The 21,558-nt window shown below is 44.0% G+C and overlaps 1 protein-coding gene across 9 annotated transcripts in view; it reads right to left on the bottom strand.

Annotated features, from left to right (window-relative positions):
- The window catches only part of pak1 (p21 protein (Cdc42/Rac)-activated kinase 1), a 259,729-nt gene that overhangs the window by 18,314 nt on the left and 219,857 nt on the right, over positions 1-21,558 (bottom strand). For all 9 annotated transcript variants that reach the window (XM_069892082.1, XM_069892081.1, XM_069892080.1 and 6 more), the window contains 5 exons: positions 15,864-16,041; positions 13,591-13,654; positions 12,335-12,383; positions 12,110-12,222; positions 9,444-9,561 (listed from right to left, as the gene is read on the bottom strand). In XM_069892082.1, the coding sequence (XP_069748183.1) occupies positions 9,444-9,561; positions 12,110-12,222; positions 12,335-12,383; positions 13,591-13,654; positions 15,864-16,041 (522 nt within the window). The remainder of the gene's footprint in view (positions 1-9,443; positions 9,562-12,109; positions 12,223-12,334; positions 12,384-13,590; positions 13,655-15,863; positions 16,042-21,558) is intronic.

Raw genomic sequence — 21,558 nt, 5'->3', positions numbered from 1 at the left:
CATTCCATTTGGTTAATTATGAGCAATGTTTAGTTATTTTGTGACAGCATTACAGGCGCAAATATTGCTATAAATTAGATTTTTTTTAAAAATTAATAAATGCAAAAAGAAGATTGTCCATTTAGAAATCTGATGGTCGAGGGGAAGAAGTTGTTTTTGTAACAGTGGGTGTTCGTCTTCAGGCTCCTCGGATTTCAGATTTATTGACAGAGTACATCCATGACATCACATACAACCCTGAGATTCCTTTGTCCTACGGACACGGCAGAATTACCACTAATTTGTAGTGCAAAAAGTAAACTGTACCCAGCATAAACATGTAAACAAATAAAAGAACTGCAAACAGATAATGAATGCAAACAAACTGGCTGTGCTCTACAGAGAGAAGAAAATCAATAAAGTGCAAAAATAAGAGTCCTTAAATGAATCTCTGATTGAGTTTGTTGCTGAGGGATCTGATGGTGGAGGGGGAGTAGCTGTTCCTGAACCTTGTGTCACCCATACCTCTTTCCTGATGGTAGCAGCGAGAATAGATCCGTGTGTTGGGTGGTGTGGATTCTTGATGATCGCTGCTGTTCTTCCATGGCAACATTCCCTGTAGATGTTCTCGATGGTGGGGAGGGTTTTACCTGTGATGTCCTGGGCTGTGTTCACTACCTTTCGGAGGGCTCTAGCAGTGTGAAAAGGTCATGGCCTGGGTGGTGAGGGTCCTTGAGGATAGAGGCTGTTTTCTCAAGACACTGCCTCCTGTAAATGTCCTCAATGGAGTGAAGACTGATCCCCAACTCCACGAAAGCTCTGATAGAAATTTTATTACTCTACCTGGGATCTGTTAATATCTAAAAAAGTGGTTCTCAACTTTTTCTTTTCACTCATCCCACTTTAAGTATTCCCTCTGTCATCAGTGCTCTGTGATTAGTAAGGGATTGCTTAAGGTGGGATGTGAGTGGGAAGAAGAAGGTTGAGAACCACTGATCTAGATGCAGTTGGTCAGGTTCCCAGCTGACTATGGATCAGGCCTCATCAGATTCTCAGACATCTGGGTGGTGAGGAAGAGGGTTGGCATGTCTGCCTTCATCGGTCAGGGCACTTAGTACAGGAGCAGGGATGTCATGTGCAGGATGCTAGTGAGCCAGTACTTGAAATACTGTTTGCAATTGTGATCATCAGTCACAGGAAGGATATTGTTAAGCCGGAAAGGGTGCAGAAAAGATTCACGAGAATTTCACTTGGACTGCCAAGGGGAGGCTGAGATTTTTCTTCCTGGAGGGTAGGAGACAGAAAGGGGAGATTATAGTGGTTTATTATACAAAATCATGAAGGACACAGATTGGGAAAATAGTCACTCTTTCTCCAGAACAGGAGAATCTAAAACGAGAAGGTATAAATTCAAGGTAAGAAAGAAAGGATTTAAAAGGGACTGGCAGACAGTGATGTGTCTATGGAACACACTGCCAGAGGAATTGGTAGAAGTAGGGACAATTGTAACATTCAGTGGGCATTTCAAGCCATCAAGTTTATTCTCATCTGAGTGCACAAGTACAACCCGATAAAACAGTGTTCTCCGGTCCTCAGTGCATGCAGACAGTCAGCCAGACATAACACACATACAGATAAACAATACACATGCAGGACTAGTATTCATATGTACAAATAAATAAATATTGCTTCATGAATATGAGAGTCTCAGATGGTCAGTGCGAGCAGTTCCTTTGGTCGTTCACCATTCTCACTGCCTGTGGGAAGAAGCTGTTCCTCAGCCTGGTGGCGCTGGCTCTGATCCTCCTGTATCTCTTCCCCATGGGAGCAGCTGAAAGATGCTGTGTGCAGGGTGGAAGGGGTCCTCAATGATTTTTCGCGCAGCCTCTTCAGATAATAATCCTGACTGACCATGTCAATGGTGGTGGTGGGGGAAGTCTCCAGTGGTCCTCCCTACCACTCTTGTGGTTCTGTGGATTGACCTCAGACCCAAGACCACTGATTTAGGTACGTGGAGAGGAAAGGTTAAGAGGGTTAAGGATGGAGTGCATACATATAGGAGTAGCTTGGTCGGCACAGAAAAATTGGGTTGAAGGGCCTGTTTCCATGCTGTAGCTTCTCTGACAAGGCATGTCATGTCACAACTGTACAAGATTCTGGTGAGCCCATACTTGGTGTTGGACTGCAACATTTCTGCAAACCTCAACGCAAGATGATTGGCACATTCAGAGCACTGGGTGATATTGCGTACTGCTGGTGTCCGTGTTATAAACAAGATATCACAGTTGTAGTTGTGGCTGTTTCTTGTCCAGTCCACCAGTGACACCCAATGGCTGTAGAGGGACCAAAGCTGCAGACACTGGAATCTTGAGCAAAGAAATGCTGGAGGAACTCAGCAGGTCAGGCAGCACCCACGAGTAGAAATGGTCAGTCAATTATTTAGTCAGGACCCTTTATTTAGACTATGTATGTAAAGGGATTTCCTTTAAAAATGCTGTCTATCAATCCCTGATATGGGACTGCATTAGATATTTCCACTCATGAAGAGCTTTCTCCATAATTAACACAATAACTGAATGTTTCTCCAAAATGGATGGCACGGTGAGCGTAACGCTGCTACAGCGCCTGTGATCAGGACTGGGGTTTGAATCCTGCGCTGTCTTTAAGGAGGTTGTACATTCTCCCCTTGTCTGCATGGACTCCAGTTTCATCCCACACTTCAAAAAACATACCAGGGTTGTAGGTTAATTGGGTGGTACGGGCTCATGTGCCGAAAGGGCCTCTTTCTGTATATCTGCATTTAAATTTAAAATGGAGGTAATAAAATAAGTTGAAAAATTTCATCCTTGGAAACTTAATTTCCTTCTTGACAACTTGCTTTCCCTTGCGTTGAGGAGAGGCTGCATTTTATCACACTTAAGAAATGTACAGTTGTACACTTTGGAAGAGGAAATAAATAGGCAATTATTATTTGGATGGGGATAAAATTTAAAATTTGGAAGTGCAAAGGGATTGGGGGTCCTCGTGCAGGATAACCTGAAAGTTGATCACCAGGTTGGATCGTCAGTAAAGAAAACGAATGCTATGTTGGCATTCATTTCAAGGGGTATAAGAGTAAAGAGGTGTTGATGAGACTCTATGGGGCACTGGTGAGACCTCATTTGGAGAAACTGGGATGTAATGATGTTGGAGAGAGTGCAGAGAAGATTTACCAGGATGATTCCAGGAATGCAAGAGCTAACATATGAGGAACGCTTGGTGGCTCTTGGGCTGTATTCATTGGGGTAGAGAAGAATGAGAGGGGATCTTATTGAAACATTTTGAATGCTAAAAGAATTGGACAGAGTCGATGTGAATAAAATGTTTCTCTTGGTGGGTGAATCCAGGACAAGAGGGCACAGTCTCAGAATCAGAAGGTACCCATTTAAAACAGAGATGAGGAGAGATTTCTTTAGCCAGAGGGTCGTGGATTTGTGGAATTGGTTGCCACATCCAGCTGTGGAGGCCCGATCATTGGGGGAGTTTAAGAGGGAGATTGACAGGTATCTAATTAGTCAGGGGATCAAGGGATGTGGGGAAAAGGCCAGAACCTGGAACTAGATGCGAGAACAGTTTAGCTCAGGGCTGATTTGCAGAGCAGACGATGGGCTGAATGGCCTACTTCTGTTTCTTTTTCTTGTGATCTTAACACAAGGTCTCTATTTACAGAAAGCTCAGCATTAGCGACAACACTCCCCAGTTATTTCAACGCTTTTTGAAATAATAACACATCTTCTGTCCTCCAATGTGATGACAGAAGGCAGCTTGTTTGCCAAGTTCCGCAAATCGAAACTGATGAAGTGTGGTGGCTTCTTGGGGTTATGTTGGCGTGTCGAATGTGTGAAGCAGTGCGCATGAGAACATTGATGGGAAAAAGCTGGAAAAGATGCATGCAGCACGAAATGAAAAACTAACGTGGTGGAGGGGGGAAATTAATTTTCACAGAATCACAAATACTATCAGAAGGAAACTATTAGTGAAGGCACCGAAATGCTGGAGGAACTCAGCAGGTCACACAGCAACCATAGGAGGTAAAGATTTAGAACCGACGTTTCGGGCAGGAGCCCTTCTTCAAGGTAGGAGTAAAAAGGCAGGTGCCTAATTTAAAAGGCTGAGAAGGGAAGAATTGGCACGGGGAGGAGAACAGACAAAAGATGTTAATTGGATTTGGATAAGAAAGCTGAGAAGTGATTGGGGAAGGCCAAAAACACCATGAAAGCAGAGCTGGGGGGGCAAAGAGAGACAGAGTTAGAAGAAAGGGGACATGGGGAAAAGATGGGGGTGGGGGGGGGGGAAATAACTGAAACCAGAGTGGTTGAGATTAACGCCATCCGGTTGGAGAGTGCCCAGATGAAATATGGCCAGCTTCTCCAACCACAGTTGTATGGTCTCTCCCAGTTGGTGTTCATCAGAACTTGGATAAAGAAGGCCATTCAGCCCCTCAAGCCTTCAGCAGGGTCATTTGCCAAAAAAATATATTTAAATATCAAGTTAGAAAATGTTTGAACCTTCACATTGGGTTGTGGCCACCAATACAATCACCAGGTTTAACTCACAAAGGGAAAAATATAAAAACATATTATACATGCCAATTTATTTTGTATTTCCGCCAACTTTTAGGACTCGGGCAAGATTTTAATTTTTTTTATTCATAACTATGAACACGTGACTTGTTCCAATTCCTAAATGTCAAGGACAACTTCTTCCTGAGTCTTCTTTGGCTTGGCTTCGCGGACGAAGATTTATGGAGGGGGTAAAAAGTCCACGACAGCTGCAGGCTCGTTTGTGGCTGACAAGTCCGATGCGGGACAGGCAGACACGATTGCAGCGGTTGCAAGGGAAAATTGGTTGGTTGGGGTTGGGTGTTGGGTTTTTCCTCCTTTGCCTTTTGTCAGTGAGGTGGGCTCTGCGGTCTTCTTCAAAGGAGGTTGCTGCCCGCCAAACTGTGAGGCGCCAAGATGCACGGTTTGAGGCGATATCAGCCCACTGGCGGTGGTCAATGTGGCAGGCACCAAGAGATTTCTTTAGGCAGTCCTTGTACCTTTTCTTTGGTGCACCTCTGTCACGGTGGCCAGTGGAGAGCTCGCCATATAACACGATCTTGGGAAGGCGATGGTCCTCCATTCTGGAGACGTGACCCATCCAGCGCAGCTGGATCTTCAGCAGCGTGGACTCGATGCTGTCGACCTCTGCCATCTCGAGTACTTCGACGTTAGGGGTGTAAGCGCTCCAATGGATGTTGAGGATGGAGCGGAGACAACGCTGGTGGAAGCGTTCTAGGGGCCGTAGGTGGTGCCGGTAGAGGACCCATGATTCGGAGCCGAACAGGAGTGTGGGTATGACAACGGCTCTGTATACGCTTATCTTTGTGACGTTTTTCAGTTGGTTGTTTTTCCAGACTCTTTTGTGTAGTCTTCCAAAGGCGCTATTTGCCTTGGCGAGTCTGTTGTCTATCTCATTGTCGATCCTTGCATCTGATGAAATGGTGCAGCCGAGATAGGTAAACTGGTTGACCGTTTTGAGTTTTGTGTGCCCGATGGAGATGTGGGGGGGCTGGTAGTCATGGTGGGGAGCTGGCTGATGGAGGACCTCAGTTTTCTTCAGGCTGACTTCCAGGCCAAACATTTTGGCAGTTTCCGCAAAGCAGGACGTCAAGCGCTGAAGAGCTGGCTCTGAATGGGCAACTAAAGCGGCATCATCTGCAAAGAGTAGTTCACGGACAAGTTTCTCTTGTGTCTTGGTGTGAGCTTGCAGGCGCCTCAGATTGAAGAGACTGCCATCCGTGCGGTACCGGATGTAAACAGCGTCTTCATTGTTGGGGTCTTTCATGGCTTGGTTCAGCATCATGCTGAAGAAGATTGAAAAGAGGGTTGGTGCGAGAACACAGCCTTGCTTCATGCCATTGTTAATGGAGAAGGGTTCGGAGAGCTCATTGCTGTATCTGACCAGACATTGTTGGTTTTCGTGCAGTTGGATAATCATGTTGAGGAACTTTGGGGGACATCCGATGCGCTCTAGTATTTGCCAAAGCCCTTTCCTGCTCACGGTGTCAAAGGCTTTGGTGAGGTCAACAAAGGTGATGTAGAGTCCTTTGTTTTGTTCTCTGCACTTTTCTTGGAGCTGTCTGAGGGCAAAGACCATGTCAGTGGTTCCTCTGTTTGCGCGAAAGCCGCACTGTGATTCTGGGAGAATATTCTCGGCGACACTAGGTATTATTCTATTTAGTAGAATCCTAGCGAAGATTTTGCCTGCAATGGAGAGCAACGTGATTCCCCTGAAGTTTGAGCAGTCTGATTTCTCGCCTTTGTTTTTGTACAGGGTGATGATGGTGGCATCACGAAGATCCTGAGGCAGTTTACCTTGGTCCCAACAAAGCTTGAAAAACTCATGCAGTTTGGCATGCAGAGTTTTGCCGCCAGCCTTCCAGACTTCTGGGGGGATTCCATCCATACCTGCTGCTTTGCCACTTTTCAGTTGTTCGATTGCCTTATATGTCTCATCCAGGGTGGGAACCTCATCCAGCTCTAGCCTTAGGGGCTGTTGAGGGAGCTGGAGCAGGAATCTTGGACTGAGCGGTTGGCACTGAAAAGAGATTGGAAGTGTTCTGACCATCGGTTGAGGATGGAGATCTTGTCGCTGAGGAGGACTTTGCCGTCTGAGCTGCGCAGCGGGCTTTGGACTTGGGGTGAGGGGCCGTACACAGCCTTTAGAGCCTCGTAGAAACCCCTGAAGTCGCCAATGTCCGCGCTGAGCTGTGTTCGTTTGGCGAGGCTAGTCCTGAGTAAGACCATGATATTTAGTCGTATCTAATGACGACATGAACTCAAAAATTCCTTTCAGACAGGTGCTAGAAATGCAAAGATACTGCAGTGTCACCTGATGATTCAGATCACCAACAAAAGAGCCCAGTTTTTTTTAGCGCAACACTATTACAGCGCCAACAACCCAGGATCGAATCCAAGATTGACTGCACGCTCCCCCGTGTCTGCGTGGGTTTCCTCCTGGTGCTCCGGTTTCCTCCCAACCTCCAAAAATGTACTGGGGTTCTAGGTCAATTGGTGTATTTGGGGGGGCACGGGCTCGTGGGCCGGAAGGGCTGTTACAAGGCTGCATGTTTTAAAATTTAAAATGCCACTCTTTCCCCAACTGTAAGATCACATCTGAAGTGCATCATCTCCCAACATTTTGTTTTGCTACCATGTGATTATAAATCAAAAAATAGCTTGACTGTTTTAAATTTAAAAATCTACATTTTAAATTTAGACATGCATAGAGCACGGTAACAGGCCCTTTTGGCCCACAAGCCCGTGCCACCCAATTGCTGTACAACCCCTATATAATTTGAAGGGTGGGAGGAAACCCATACAGACTCCTTACAGACAGTGCTGGATTCAACCCCCGGTCACTGGCGCTGAGACAGCGTTGCGCTGACCACTACTCCAACTGTGCCACCCTTGCTAAATAATCTTGTTGTTGAAATTCAAAAATGAATTGAAATCTGGACCAGCGTGGTATCATTTCAGTGGTGACTTGTATAACTAGTCTCACTCTCTTTCCATTATCCTACCTTTACACCTTTATCCAACTTCCTAGTTCAAGTTCATTTGTTTCTATTATTATTTGCAGTACATTCCAAATTACAAATCGTACTATTGAACTATTAATCAACAACTTTTTTTGCCCAGTGCCTCTAACTTGAACACACAGATTAGAAATTCACCTGACAGTGAAACCTTCCCCTGTAGGATCATACAACATGGAAATGGGTCCTCTAGCCCAAAGTATCCATGTTGTCCAAGTTGTTTGCCCGCACTTAGTCCATATCCCCTCTGATCCCTGTCAACGCGGCTGTCAAAACACTTTTAAACATTGCTATTGTACCCGCCTCTATCTCTGGTAGGTCTTTTCATGTACACCCCACCATCTATGTGGAAGATTTGCTCCTTGGGCCCCTTTTAAATCTTCCCCTCTCACCTTAAACCCATGTCCTCTGGTTTTCCCGATCCTATGCTCCCTGGACTCGGCTCGCCCAGCTGTCAGTACCTGGAAAGGGCCCCAGCTATGGACAAATAGCACATGTCAGGCTACCAGCAGGGGCTGGCATCTGTGACAGAGCACGGGAAACAGTGGTCTGCAGCAGCAAACTCGGTGGGCGAAGGATCCGCAAGGACAACGGCCAGCGAGCACGGTCTTGGAACAGACATTGTAGGGCAATCCTGCGTTACTCTGGCTGTCGTGCCTTGCACTCCGCCAGTCTCAGTGGCATGGAACCCAGAGGGAGGCGTTTGACCTGGGCAAGTGCTCGCCTCCAAGTCCTTGCCCCGGCACACAGTGCTTAAAGCTGAAAAGCTACAAAGCACCGTGTTCATCTTCGCTTGCGAAGGGATGGGCCATGGATGGATGCTCCAGAGAAAAGCATCCCAACATATCCACCCTCCCCACCCTGTAACATCCTGGTGATCTTTTCTGCACCCTTTCCAGCTTAATGTCAGCTTCCTGTAGCTAGACAAAATACTGCAATTGTAATACTGAACGCCAATAGTCCTCCTTTCTTCAACTCTCACACTCGTGCATTTTTATATTTAAAATAAAATCATTCTTGTTGAATTTGTAAAGGCTCCTTCTATTGGACAATCACCCCTTTCTGCACCTTTTCTGGGACAGGAGAGAGGTGTGAAAGACTCTGAGCTACAACAGCAGCGATAGATGAATAGGTGCTGTAGTCAAAACGTGAATCAAACAATAAAGTCTGCAGGTGCAGTGATTTTAATAAATACACAAAAAATGCTGGAGGAATTCAGCAGGTCTTGCAGCTGACACAAAGGTGCTTTTGTCCTTAATGCTGGAATGATGGGTTCTTTGTCACTACAATACCTGCTCCAAGTAGTTCAGAATGCTGAGTGGCTTGAAACCAGGGGGCATGTAATAGACTTCTAATTAATCTTCATCCTTCCAGAATGGTTTTACTCGAGGCACACTTCCATTACCTGGGACTGTCCATAAGCTGAATTTGTACGTAAGGCAGAACAGGTACTTATGGTTCTTATTTAGTGTCCGTGAGGTAACATTATGCACATTTATGCGCATGCGCGTATTGGGGAGCACCCATTTGTAAATACATGTTGATTGTAACCCGGACATTTGTAACCCGGGGACCACCTGCAATCAAGATTGTGCAAACCTAGAAGAGGTGATGGGCTGAATAGCCTGCTGTACTTTAATAATTCTAAATCTGATTGTCTGATATTTTCACTCTTTTGTTTCCCTGCATTTAGAACATATGGTACAGCACAGTATGTCCCCATGGCTCATAATGCTGTGATGACCATTTATGGCACATTGAGCACACTTCAAAAGTTCACTCAAGCAAGAGAACAAACATGTTACGAGAAAGGTACATCTTTCACGTTACCCCAGCGACTCACCTCTCTGCACACAGCTGCTATTTGTCCTTCGTCCATACAAGTCTCCGTCACCACATCAGTCAATGATCCACCTGCAAGGTACTCCATAACCACCCATAATTCATCCCCCACGAGGTAACTAGAGGCAAGGAAAGAGAAGTGGATGGTTTTAAATCTACATGGACAATGTCCATCTTATTTACTTTTCTTAAAGAATAATACAGTGAAGTTAAAAAGTAGAAAATGATGGAAACAACAGGTCAAGGAGTCTGTAGGGATTAGAAAAAAGTGGTTTTATTCCTTTTGGTTAATGCTCTCTTATCAGAAGCAGAAGATTTTAAAAAAAGTGTTTAAAGCCTGAACTTTTGCCAAGTACCATTGCCATTGCCATTTCAGAACAAAATCAGAACAGGGGCACAAGACTGTTCTGCCATTTAATAAGATCAGAGCTCTGACTTCCATCAACCAGACATTTTCCCATTAATTCCCCTATGATGCAAAAATCTGGGTCTTAAAATTGACTTAATGAGGTAGCCTCTACTGCTTCCTCAGGCAGAGAATTCCACTGATTCACTGCTCTGTGAGAAGCAGTTCTTCCTCATCTCTGAATCTTCAGGCTACGTCCCCTAGTTCTTGTCTCACCTACCAGTGGCTCTCCTCATCTCTAGAATCAAACTGGTGAACCTCCTCTGCACCTCCTCCTAAGCCAGCATATCCTTCCTCAAGTAAGGAGACTAGGTCTGCGCACAGCCACACAGAAATGGACGGAATTCTGGCAGATTGAATGTGGGGAGAACGTTTCCCCAGTTAATGGTCGGGTACAAGGCAAGAATCTTGGAATGTGGAATGAAACTGTTGGGACTGAGTTGAGAACATCATTGGAACATCTCTGGAAGAGAGATTTTCGGCACTGCCTCACAAGAAATCCAGGTTTAATCCTCACCTCATGAGCTGTTGGTTTGGAGTTTGCATGTTCTCCAGTGAGGAGACCGGAGCTACACACAGTCCTCCAGGTGCAAACTCACCAGTACTCAGTCCAATTGCCATAGAACCTCCCTGCTCTCAAATTCAATCCCTCATTTAATCATTGCCAAGGAATCTTGGGATGAAAATTCAATTTTGGTTCAGTCTTTAATCATTCAACATGCGACATTTATTTGGCACAGATTAGACAGACCGAAAGGCCTCTTTCTGCGCTGTGGTGTTCTTGGTTCAACTGTATTAGTAGTTTCAAGCCCCCAGTCCATTCTCATTAAAGTAAATGTAGAAAGCCAAGTGCCGAGTGAATTCAATGAACATGACCACTGAAGATATGCACTAACCCAAAAATAAGAATAAAGATGCAAAGAGGGAATGTGAGACTTGTATTAACTACCAATCAAGCTTGTTAGATTCAGCCCATCCTTATAAGATGCGCAAACACGCTGGAAAGGTGCAAATCATATTTGTTATCATGTGAAGTCTTTTTAGTTATAAGTGAGAGAATAGAAAGCTCATCTCCACCTACCTGCCTTTTCCCCATAATTCCCTTACTTTGTAAAAATCTATCCAACCCTGTTTTAAATATATTTACTTAGGTCGCCTCCACTGCTTCAATGGGCAGCAAATTCCATAGATTGATCACCATGTGGGAAAAGCAGTTCTTCTTCATCTCTGTCCCAAATCTATACCCTGAATCTTGGGGCTATGTCCCCTAGTCCTGGTCTCCCCTACCAATGGAACCAACTGACCTACTTATCATAATTTTATGTTTCTATAACATCCCCTCTCATTCTTCTACATTCCAGCGAGTACAGTCCCAGATGACTCAATCTCTCCTCATAGCTCAATCCCTTCATCTCTAGAACCCCTTGAGTTGAATTCGATACATACTTTAAAGGACTTGGGAACAGCGTAGGTTGGGGGACTACATGGAGAACGCACTCAGAGAGCTGGCACAAGCAAAGTGGACCAAAAACCTGCCTTTGGGAATGTAAAATTATATGTTTTAGTGGATTACAATAACTTTGAACACCAAAAGCCCACTGGGATTAAAGATTTTTTTGGACTCTTTATAGATAGTATAGTATTCCAATATGCAATTAATTATCTTTGTTTCCTCATTTGATTCCCATAGCGAAGAAACACATAGCTGTTCAATGCAACATGATGTGGTGTGTCAGCTGGGCACGGTCCGTCCATGGCTCCAGACACGCGCCCAATCCTCTGCTTCCTTGGCATGCCCCCACCCTCCACAAGCAAAGAGCACTGCTGCCAACAGGCAACCCCTCACTGGACGAAACACAGGCAGTAGCAACATCACGGGGGCAGCGTCAAGCTAACATCCACTCAACCATACACTACAGGTTCCCAGCCACAACTACAAATTGGAATGAGGCTGATCTACTAAGCTCATCGCAGACATATTAAAAAAAATTTAGACATACAGAACGCTAACAGGTCCTTTCGGTCCATGAGCCCGTGACACCCTATTACACCCATTTGACCTACAATCCTCCAGTATGTTTTGAAGGGTGGAAGGAAACCGGAGCCCCCAGGAAAACCCACACAAGACATGGGGAGAATGTACAAATTCCTTACAGACAGCACAGGATTCGAACCCTGGTACCAATCACTGGCGCCGCAACAGTGTAGCGCGAACCGTGCCGCTCCTTAATGTGCAATTCATTCTCATAGTGGTTACTTACCTGTCTAAATAATTAACAATGTTTGGATTTTTATTTTCCCTCATAACCAGAATTTCATTAATAATCAATTCTTTCTTGGGCTGTTGTTGTAAGTTCATCTGTTTGATTGCAACCTGAGAAAAATTTAAAAGAAACACTTTAAGGGAAAAGTCTCTATATAAACGGACACAGGTTCAAAGGCTCACGGTCATGTTCTTGCCCAAACAAGTGTTTCATTAAACTTACCTCCTGCCCTGTTGCCACATCAATTGCTGTGTACACTGTGCCTGAAGCCCTGTTGGCGAAAAGTAAATTGGATTGAATTGATTTACTTATTGCAGTGGAAAAACGTAGCTTTACGTGCTATACAAGCAAGTCAACCTACCCGCCAGTATGAACAGAATGTTAGAGAAGCTCAGCTGATCAAACAGAATACTTTATGTAGCAAAGATAAAGATACATAACCGATGTTTTGGGCTCAAGCTAAATTGCTAACTGCAGCTCCACTCTATCTTTGCTACATAACCATCTAACCATTTACGGAGCGGAAACAGGCCATGTTGGCCTTTCGAGTCCGCACCGGTTCACTGATTTTGTGCGCCCTCTTCAGGCATTGGTCCCATAAAGTCCACTGTTTGACCAGCTGAGTTTCTCCAGCTTTGTTTTTACATTAATCATAGTGTCTGCAGACTTTCATGTTTTACTATCCATCAGTTCAAAGTAAAAGTTACAGAGAAAAAGTTCAGGTAAAACAGTGCCAAGGAAGCATTATTTTATGAAGGAGAGGTCTGTTCTATAGTCTGTATCATTTAATCTAATGGTATGTGTTTTCAAACTCATGCATCTTGTCTGACAGGAGGGGAGGTGTGACCGGGATGGGATGGAATCTTAATATGTTAGCTGCTTTACCGAGGCAGTGGGAAGAATGGATGGCGCTGACGGAGGGGAGATTGGTTTGTGTGATGGTCTGAGCTGCGTTCTCAACTCTTGCGGTCTTGGGCAGAGCACTTTCCGCCTCACGTTGTGATACATCTGAACAGGATACTTTCTATGATGCATCTTTAAAAATTGGTAAGTGAAATTGGGGACATGCCAAATTTCTTTAGGCTTCTTGGGAAGTGGAGGAATTGGCCGTAGTGCCAACTCAGTTGGAGCAGAATTTAAACAAGCTTTAGTCAAGCAGCCATTCACTCAGTTCACTTTTCAGTAACAGAGCCTCAGTGGGGCACAAATGAAGTCTTGTGTGACCAGTTCATCTGCCGAGAGCCATCAGAATCATTCCAGCACGATAAAACAGGCTAGATTTGACACATGCCCAAACACAGCAAACTATGGAAAGATGGACTCTGGCACTGTGAATGGCAGACAGAATGGCTCCAACACCGTGAACTACAGGCATAGTTCCAGGCCCTCCAACACCAGACTAAAAGCAAGCAGAGTGAGGAGCAGGAAGAAATGTAGTGAATTACAGATTTTCCATTATCACACAATACTTTACTAACCCCTGTCCTATCTTTTCAAATCTTGAGTACTTCTTCTTTGGATCACCCACAGTTACTATACTTCCTGCAAGAACAGCAAAGAATAGCAAAGGTTAGTGACTTTTTAAAATTTATATTGTCAAGATCAACTTCTTGAAAGGTAATTAATTAAGAGAAAAACCTTTTGAGGTCAACTGCCCAACCTCTTGGCAAGATGTGCATAGAGTTGGGGGAAATGAGCATGTCCTTTTGAAAGTATGGTATACTGTGGTAGAACTGGAAAGGCCGTGGCTATCGTTTACTGTATTAGAAACACTCCTTGCTAACTGCAGCTCTACAAAATGGTGACCACCAAGTCTCGTCTGAATTCCAATAGGAGGGACCAGTGAATGAAAAATAACAATTCCAAGTAGGAAGCAAAATTAACAAACAAGTAGAAAATGGTTTGACAATCACCATGGCCAAAAGACACCCAATGACCTAGCCTCTACAATCGCCTGTGGCAACAAATTCCACAGATTTCTTCAATCCCTGGCTGAAGAAATTTCTCTGCATTTCTCTTCTAAGTGGACAAATGGGTGATAAATATACTAAAGACATTTAAATTGGTATTTTCAGCTATTTAACTTTTTTTGTGCAGGTGAAATCTAGCATCCCAGTAAAGGGTAACCACCCAACTTCCAGGCAATTGTATTTTTAATCACAATTTGGAAGGTTTTGTTGTCACTTGAGTTTTGAGCTGATAGCTCACCAATCTCACTTATTGATCAGCTTTATAATTTGTCATTGTAGATAACCTGCTTCCTGGCATGTTTACAGTTTAGTTACTTTATATTTTCCACCAGAGGGAAATGAATCTGTTGCCGTGGTTGTGCTGCAGGGGCTGCGTGTGAACTGGAGGCGAATTCAAGAACACCCAGTGACCCAGGGGAGGGGGGGGGGGAGGTGGGATCTCTCTTTTTGCTTCCCCTTCTCTGGCAATAAGTTGCACTGGGCAATTCCTGCTGGTGGCGAATCTGTGCCTGCCTTATGGCAGACTAAAAGCAATTTTGTGTAATATTACATCTGTTGCATTAAATATCAGTAAAAGAATCTTGAATCAGATGGCTGCAGATGTCAAGATGTTGGGAATATCTAAACTGGAGTTTGATAGGTTCTGGATTACTTAAAGTGTGAAAGGTTACAGGGAGAAGGCAGGAGGATAGTGTTGAGAAGAAAAGTCCATCAGCCTTGATTCCACTGGCAGAGCAGACTCGATGGGCCCAAAGGACTAGTTCCGCTTCAATGTCTTTTGGCCATGGTGATGAGTAGGAAAATTGATTAGAGGAAGTGGACACAATCATAATGTTCAAAAGGCATTTAGATAAGATTTAGAGCAGTAATTTCTCAAACTTTTTTAGGTCATGACCCCCTCTTAGGTCTCTGCTCAAAGTTTATGGGCCCCCTTCCCTGTGAAACAGTCAAGTTTAGTTGGTTTCTTCTGGACTTCTCTCCTACCAACTACATTTTTTTTTTAAATTATGATTTTAGGCGGTGGCCTTCCTTAAATGTGCTGCGGCCCCCGGGGGAGCTGTCTGGCTCTCCCGTTGAGAATGGCTGGCTTGGAGGGATGTGGGCTGACTGCAGGCAGCTAGGACAAAGTGGTTGCCATGGAAACATTGGGCCGAAGAGTGGCGAACTGCTCCTCAGTTCTGACTCAAGTTGCCTCGCATTGGAGAAGCATTGATAATTTTGTCTGCAAGGCAGTAACTCCATCTGATCCAAATCAGCACAGAGGCACAGGATCCCACAATCCTGAGCAAACAACGAGAAGCTGGAGGAACTCGGTGGGTCAGGCAGCATCCATGGAGGGCAATGGACAGTGTTTAGGGGTGGGACCTTTTTTTTTCCAAATCTCAATCCGTCTGTTCATTTCTCTCCATGGATGCTGCCTTGACCTGCTGAGTCCCTCCAGCTCATTACTTGCACCTCAGCAAGTATATCTACCCTCTGTTTCAAAGAAGCACATTAGAACAAACTACCTGAGATATGTTTTTCAAACTACCCAGGGTTCCCCAAGTAAGCTTACTATTTTAATCCTGAATTAAAGTGGAGTCAAGGCGATTTCTACTGTGAGCCCTTGTCTGCTAGAACATGCCCAAAGACATTCTGAGTGGCAGCCTCCCAGTAAGTGGTACAGAGGGAGAGTTTCATTTCATCGATTGGTGAGAAGCTGGAAGCCATGATCCCAGCAGTGGACACCAGTTGCTCAACCTGCTTCACCGCCTTCCAGAATTAATCACGCAGTTACGTACTCAATTTCTCCAATATCTCCTCGTCTGTCATCTTGGTCTTCTTCTTCTGTTTCTCTGTGTTCCGGGTGAGGGTATTGGAAGGGGTCGTGTTATTTTCAGAGGGTGAGGAGATGGGAGACGTGGCTGCGTCTTTGGTGGGAGGGAGAGGAATGGGATCTATCACAGACCGCGTGTACATCTGTGGGAAGGAAAACAAACAAGGACACTGTTTAGCTCAGGATAGAAGGAAATGGTTAAAAGAAAACAGAACTGCATTTATATCTTCACTTTAGAATGCCTCCTGTCTTTTATGTACACTGAGGAGCTGACAAAGAGTTGTCACTTGAGTAATATAGGAAATGTGGTAACTGTGTTATTCACAGCAAACTCCCACAGACAGCAACACGATAATGACCAGATAACATGATTTAAACATTTTTGATGGTGAGATAAAAAGTCACCAGAAGACTCCTAAAATAAATCTCTGAGATTTTCACACCAGATGTTGTAAAGTTGGTATGAATCAATTAGGTTACAATCTCAACTTCCTGATGGCTCATTGTCAAAACATGCTCAAAGTTCAAATTTATTGACAAAGTACATGCATGACATCACATACAATCCTGTGATTCTTTTTTTCCTGCGGGCGAGGTATAATTACCACTTATTGGTAGTGCGTATTTCAGAAGACCTCTCCTGGAGCCAGCCCCATCCAGGCAACTGTGAATAGGGCACACCAATTGTCTCCACTGGAGGAGATTTGGCATGTCATTTGATATTCTATCGAACTTTTACTGGTGCGCTGTGCAGAAGTATTTTGGTTGGTTGCATCATAGCCTGGTTTGGTAACTCAGTGGCCCAGGAATGCAGAAGGCTGCAAACACAGACAGGTCTGTCAGAGGCTCCGACCTCCCATCCATTGCAGACATCAATGTGAGGCGCTGCTTTAAGGAGGCAGCCAACATCATAAAGAGCTCCCATCACCCTGGTTACAACCCCTTCTCACTGCTACCTTTGGGCAGATTACTGTGAATACTTATTATCCATCTTATGTATTTATTATCTTAATTTAATTCAATTAGTTGACTTGGTTTTTCTTTACAAGAACGTGTTCAGCTGCAGCGTGTAAAGATCTTGAAGCATATGAACAATTGCACAATGTGTATGATAATAAACTCATTATCGTGAGTAGGGGAATTATGAAAATATTCAGTTTCCATGGGCTAATTGAACTGAAATTAAAAAATAAAATGGTTCAAATACTCAGTAGAAAGTAAAACATTACAACACAGTACAGGCCCTTCGCCCCTATGTTGTACCAATTGATCAAAACGCACTCAACTGTCTTAACCAGTGGTTTTCTAACATTTTCTTTCCACTCACATCCCACCTTAAGTAATCCCTGTGCCATTGGTGCTCTGTGATTAGTAAGTGATTGCTTAAGGTGGGATGTGAGTAGGAAGGGAAGGTTGAGAATCACTGCTCTAGACCCAATTGTTACTGGAATATTTTGCTTCAGAAAAATGGTCACTGGCCCATTTCCTTTGGAGTTCTGAAATGGTGCACATAATGAGTCCATGAGGGACAATGAAAACAGCGGTTTTCAAACTTTTTTTGATGGCATAAGGAATATTTAAGGTGGGATGTGAGTGGAAAGAAAGTTTGAAAACCACTGGTCTAAACCTTTCCTTCCTCACACCCATAACCCCTCTATTTTTCCTACATTCATCAGCCTGTCGAAGAGTCTTTTCAATGTCCTTATGGTACCAGCCTTCACTACCACCCCTGGCAATGCATTACAGGCACCCACCACTCTCCGTGTGAAAAAAAAACCCTACCTCTGACGACTCCCGTAAACTTTCCTCTCCTCACCTTGTACAGATGCCCTCTAGGTTTGCTACTCTTGCCCTGGGATAAAGGTGCTGGCTGTCTATCCTGTCCATGCCTCTCATAATCTTGTAGGTCTGGCAGTGTTTAAAGAGAGAGAAACTGGATGACCATTTCCGCTCAGTGATCACTCAGCAGAACCAAATCCTATCTCTACAGGTTCTACAAGACCAGCTTTTTTTATTTATTTCAGATCTTTAGTATCTACTCTGTTTTACTTTTGTATTAAATAAACATTTCAATTACTGGCACAGTCATGTGCTGGGTTATGATTTAAAAAATTACACAACCCATTTCTGCAATTAAAGTTCTTGCAGTTCATTGCCAAAATAAAATGGTGGTGTGTGGATTATTCTTGCCTGGTTCATTTGACCAAGTTGTACCTGATGGCGTGAACAAAATCCATTGCTATAACTGAGCAGGTTGAGTGGTAGGGGAAACTGGAAAATCACACAGAGTTAATTTTTGTAAAAGCCAATTTAATTAATGGTAAAAGACTTTGTAATTATAATGATATATCAAAAGATACTCAAGAGATGGTAACTAAAATCACTATTTATTATGAATACATTACTTTTGGGCAAGATTGTTATGGTGTTTTCAATTATGGTCTCGCGGCACTTTGATCTGGACTTCACTGATATTGTGTTGATGGATTGATAGGCTACGATTGAGTTTTACGCACACACTTCTATTCGTCTCTCTGGAAGATTGAATCTATTGCCTGGCACTGTTAATATAGTGGTTAGCCTGGCGCCATTACAGCATCACCGACCTGGGTTAAAATTCGGCACTGTCTGTAAGGAGTTTGCATGTTCTCCCCGTGTCTGCGTAGGTTTTCTCCGAGTGTTCCGCTTTCCCCCCCACTCCTCAAAATGTACCTAGATTAATTTGAGGGTAAATAGGCAGCGTAGGTTTAAATGGCCAAAATTGGCTTCTATTGTGTGGTAAACAAAATGTATTTTTTAAAAAAATGTGCGGTAAAAGAAATGAAAGGAGATTTTTAAAAATAAGATATACAAGATCATGGGTGGTCTTTTGCCTCCATGCCAGTTCCTGCACTAACCCCGTATCCCTTGGTCTCATAAATATCTAAAACCCATCAATCTCGGTCTTCAACGTAATTTGCAACTGAGCTTCCTCAGCAGGTGGCTAAGATTCAGTCCCTTCTCTGTGAAGAAACACCTTCTCACTTCTGTCCTGAGTAGCCTTCATTTTGAGGATCTAGTCAACCAAGACAGGAGAAGCATTAACACTGCACCTTCTCTGTCGAACTATTGAAGATGTCGATGCAATCACAAAGAAGGCTCTCCAGTGGCTATATTTTGTGAGGAGCTTGAGCAGATTCAGTATGTCACTGAAGTCTCTCGAAAACTTCGAGAGCATTTTGGCAAGTTGCATCACTGTCTGGTACAGAGGTGCCAATACTCAGGACAAGAAAAAAAAAACTCCAGAGAGTTGTTAACTCGGCCTGCGACATCACGGGCACCAGACTTCACTCCATCGAGGACATTTACAAGAACTGGTGTCCTAAGAAAGCAGCCTTTATCCTCTTCACTCTTCTACCATCAGGAAACAGATACAAAAGCCTGAAGACAAGGACTCAGCGGCACAAGGACAGCTTCTTCCTCCTCCCATCAAATTCCTGAATGAACAATGAACCACAGACTTACTTTGTCTTCTCTTGCACTATTTTTAATAATTTTGTAAGGCAGTTTGTAGAAATGTTTGCCCTGTGATGCTGACACAAAACAAAGAATTTTGTGACATGTTCATGACAATAAATTCTGATTCTGAAGAGTTTTGTTTTGATCCATGAGATCACTTCACACTCTTCCAAATTAGGTCAGCTTAATCTTTCTTCACATGACAAAACAGCTATCCCAGGAACATCTCTAATTCTACCCCTGGAAATGCATCAATTGGAGGAAAGTTCTTGTGGCTTTGTTTATTTGTGAGGATCCAGACATCACTGGCAGACCAGAATTGACCTCTGTTCCCCAACTGCCTATGATCCATGTAGCATGGAAACCTTTGGCCCACCGCATCCACACCAGAGATCAAGCACCCATTAGCACCAACTTGACACTAATGCCATTTTATTCTTCCCACATTTCCATTGCTTCCCCCAATCAGGCGGAAATGGTAGAAGCAGGAAGAACAATAACATTCAAGATGTTTAGATGGACACAAGAAAGGTTTAGAGGGCCGGAGGCAAAGGACTAGCTTCGCTGGCATGGATGTGAAAGGCTGTAGAACTCTAACCCCCAAATTCTACCCACTATGGGCAATTTACAATGGCCAATTAGTCTCCTAACCCATGCCTTTGATAAGGGAAACTGGGGCACCTGGAAAAAACCCATGTGGTCACAAGGACGACGTGCAAACCCCACCCAGACCACACCCGAGATTAGGACTGAACTCCAGTTGTTGACGTTACTGGGCAGTGGCTTTACCAGCTGTAGCACCTTAAATGGCTCACTCTGCTATTTCAGAAGGCATTCAAAAGCCAACCATGTTAGAATCAGATATAAAATTACAAAATAGCGAGCGGCTCACGATCATTTTCCCAGGGTAGATTATTCAAGGGGGAATAATTTAAGGCAAGAGAAAAAAGATTTAGGAGGAAACTGAGGGTAATTTTTTTTCACTCAGAGGATGGTTCGCAGCTGGAATGAGCTGTTAGAGGAAATTATAGGAACCAAAAACAATATTCAGAAGTTATTTGGATAGGAGGGATTTGGAGGGATACAGACCAAGTGCTGGCAAAAAGGATTAGCCCAGAATACATTGGTCAGTCTACTTTGTCAACCACTTGTGCTCTGCCTATGGATCGAAGTCCCAGTGGCCAACCATTTCAATTCATTTTACTCTTCGTACATCGATAAGTTGGGAATAAGATCCCAGAAGAAACCAAAGAAGTGGGTACAATCATAATATTTGGACAGATTTATTGACAGAAAGGGTAAAGAAGGGCATGGACCGAAAGCAGATGATGGGACTAGTCCACAATGCTAACCTGGCCGGCATGGACAATGGGCTGAGGTCCTGTTCCATACTGTACGTGTCTGCCCTCAGTCTCATCTACTGCCAGGGTGAGGCCAAATGAAAACTTGAGGTACAACACATCACATTCCCGGCCTTTAAGACAGCCATAAACCCAATGGCATAAACTTCCATTTTTCTATTCTTTAGGTCCTCCCCACCTCTATCTGGTTCCATTGTTTCATCTCTTCTTAAACTACTCATTTTCTTACTATTAATTTTTAATTTTAATTTAGACATACAGCATGGGCCCTTTTGACCTATGAGCCCATTCCATCCAATTAACCTAAATCCCCCCCACCCCCCCAGTACATTTCAAACAGTTGGAGGAAACTCATGCAGACACGGGGAGAATGTACAAACTCCTTACAGATAGTGCTGGATTTGAACCCCAGTCACTGGTGCTGTAACCACTACCCTAAGGTTGCCGCCCTTCTTTCTAACTTTCCCCCCTCCCAGTGGTCCCTTCCTCTCCACAACTCCCCGCTTCTCCCATCTCCTAACAGCTCATCTCCACATGCTTTTCTTTATATACATGAATATCTCCCCTTCCCACTTCAGTCTCAATAAAAAGTCTCGACCCGAAACGCTGATTGGCTATCAACCCATGGATGCTGCCTGCCCTGAGTCCCTCCAGCTTCTCATTGTTTGCTGGCAGATTTACTTTTGTGAAGGGGTTTTATTAGAACTCCTGCACAGACATTTCAAAATGCAGGGAGTAATTCCCTGAAGGATATTTAGAACCACAGAACTGCAGCATAGCATTTGAAGGATAAATAACCAG

The sequence above is a fragment of the Narcine bancroftii genome, chromosome 7 (genome assembly GCF_036971445.1).
Source record: "Narcine bancroftii isolate sNarBan1 chromosome 7, sNarBan1.hap1, whole genome shotgun sequence".
NCBI classification, from domain to species: Eukaryota; Metazoa; Chordata; class Chondrichthyes; order Torpediniformes; family Narcinidae; genus Narcine; species Narcine bancroftii.
This window is presented reverse-complemented; position numbering and strand designations above follow the sequence as displayed.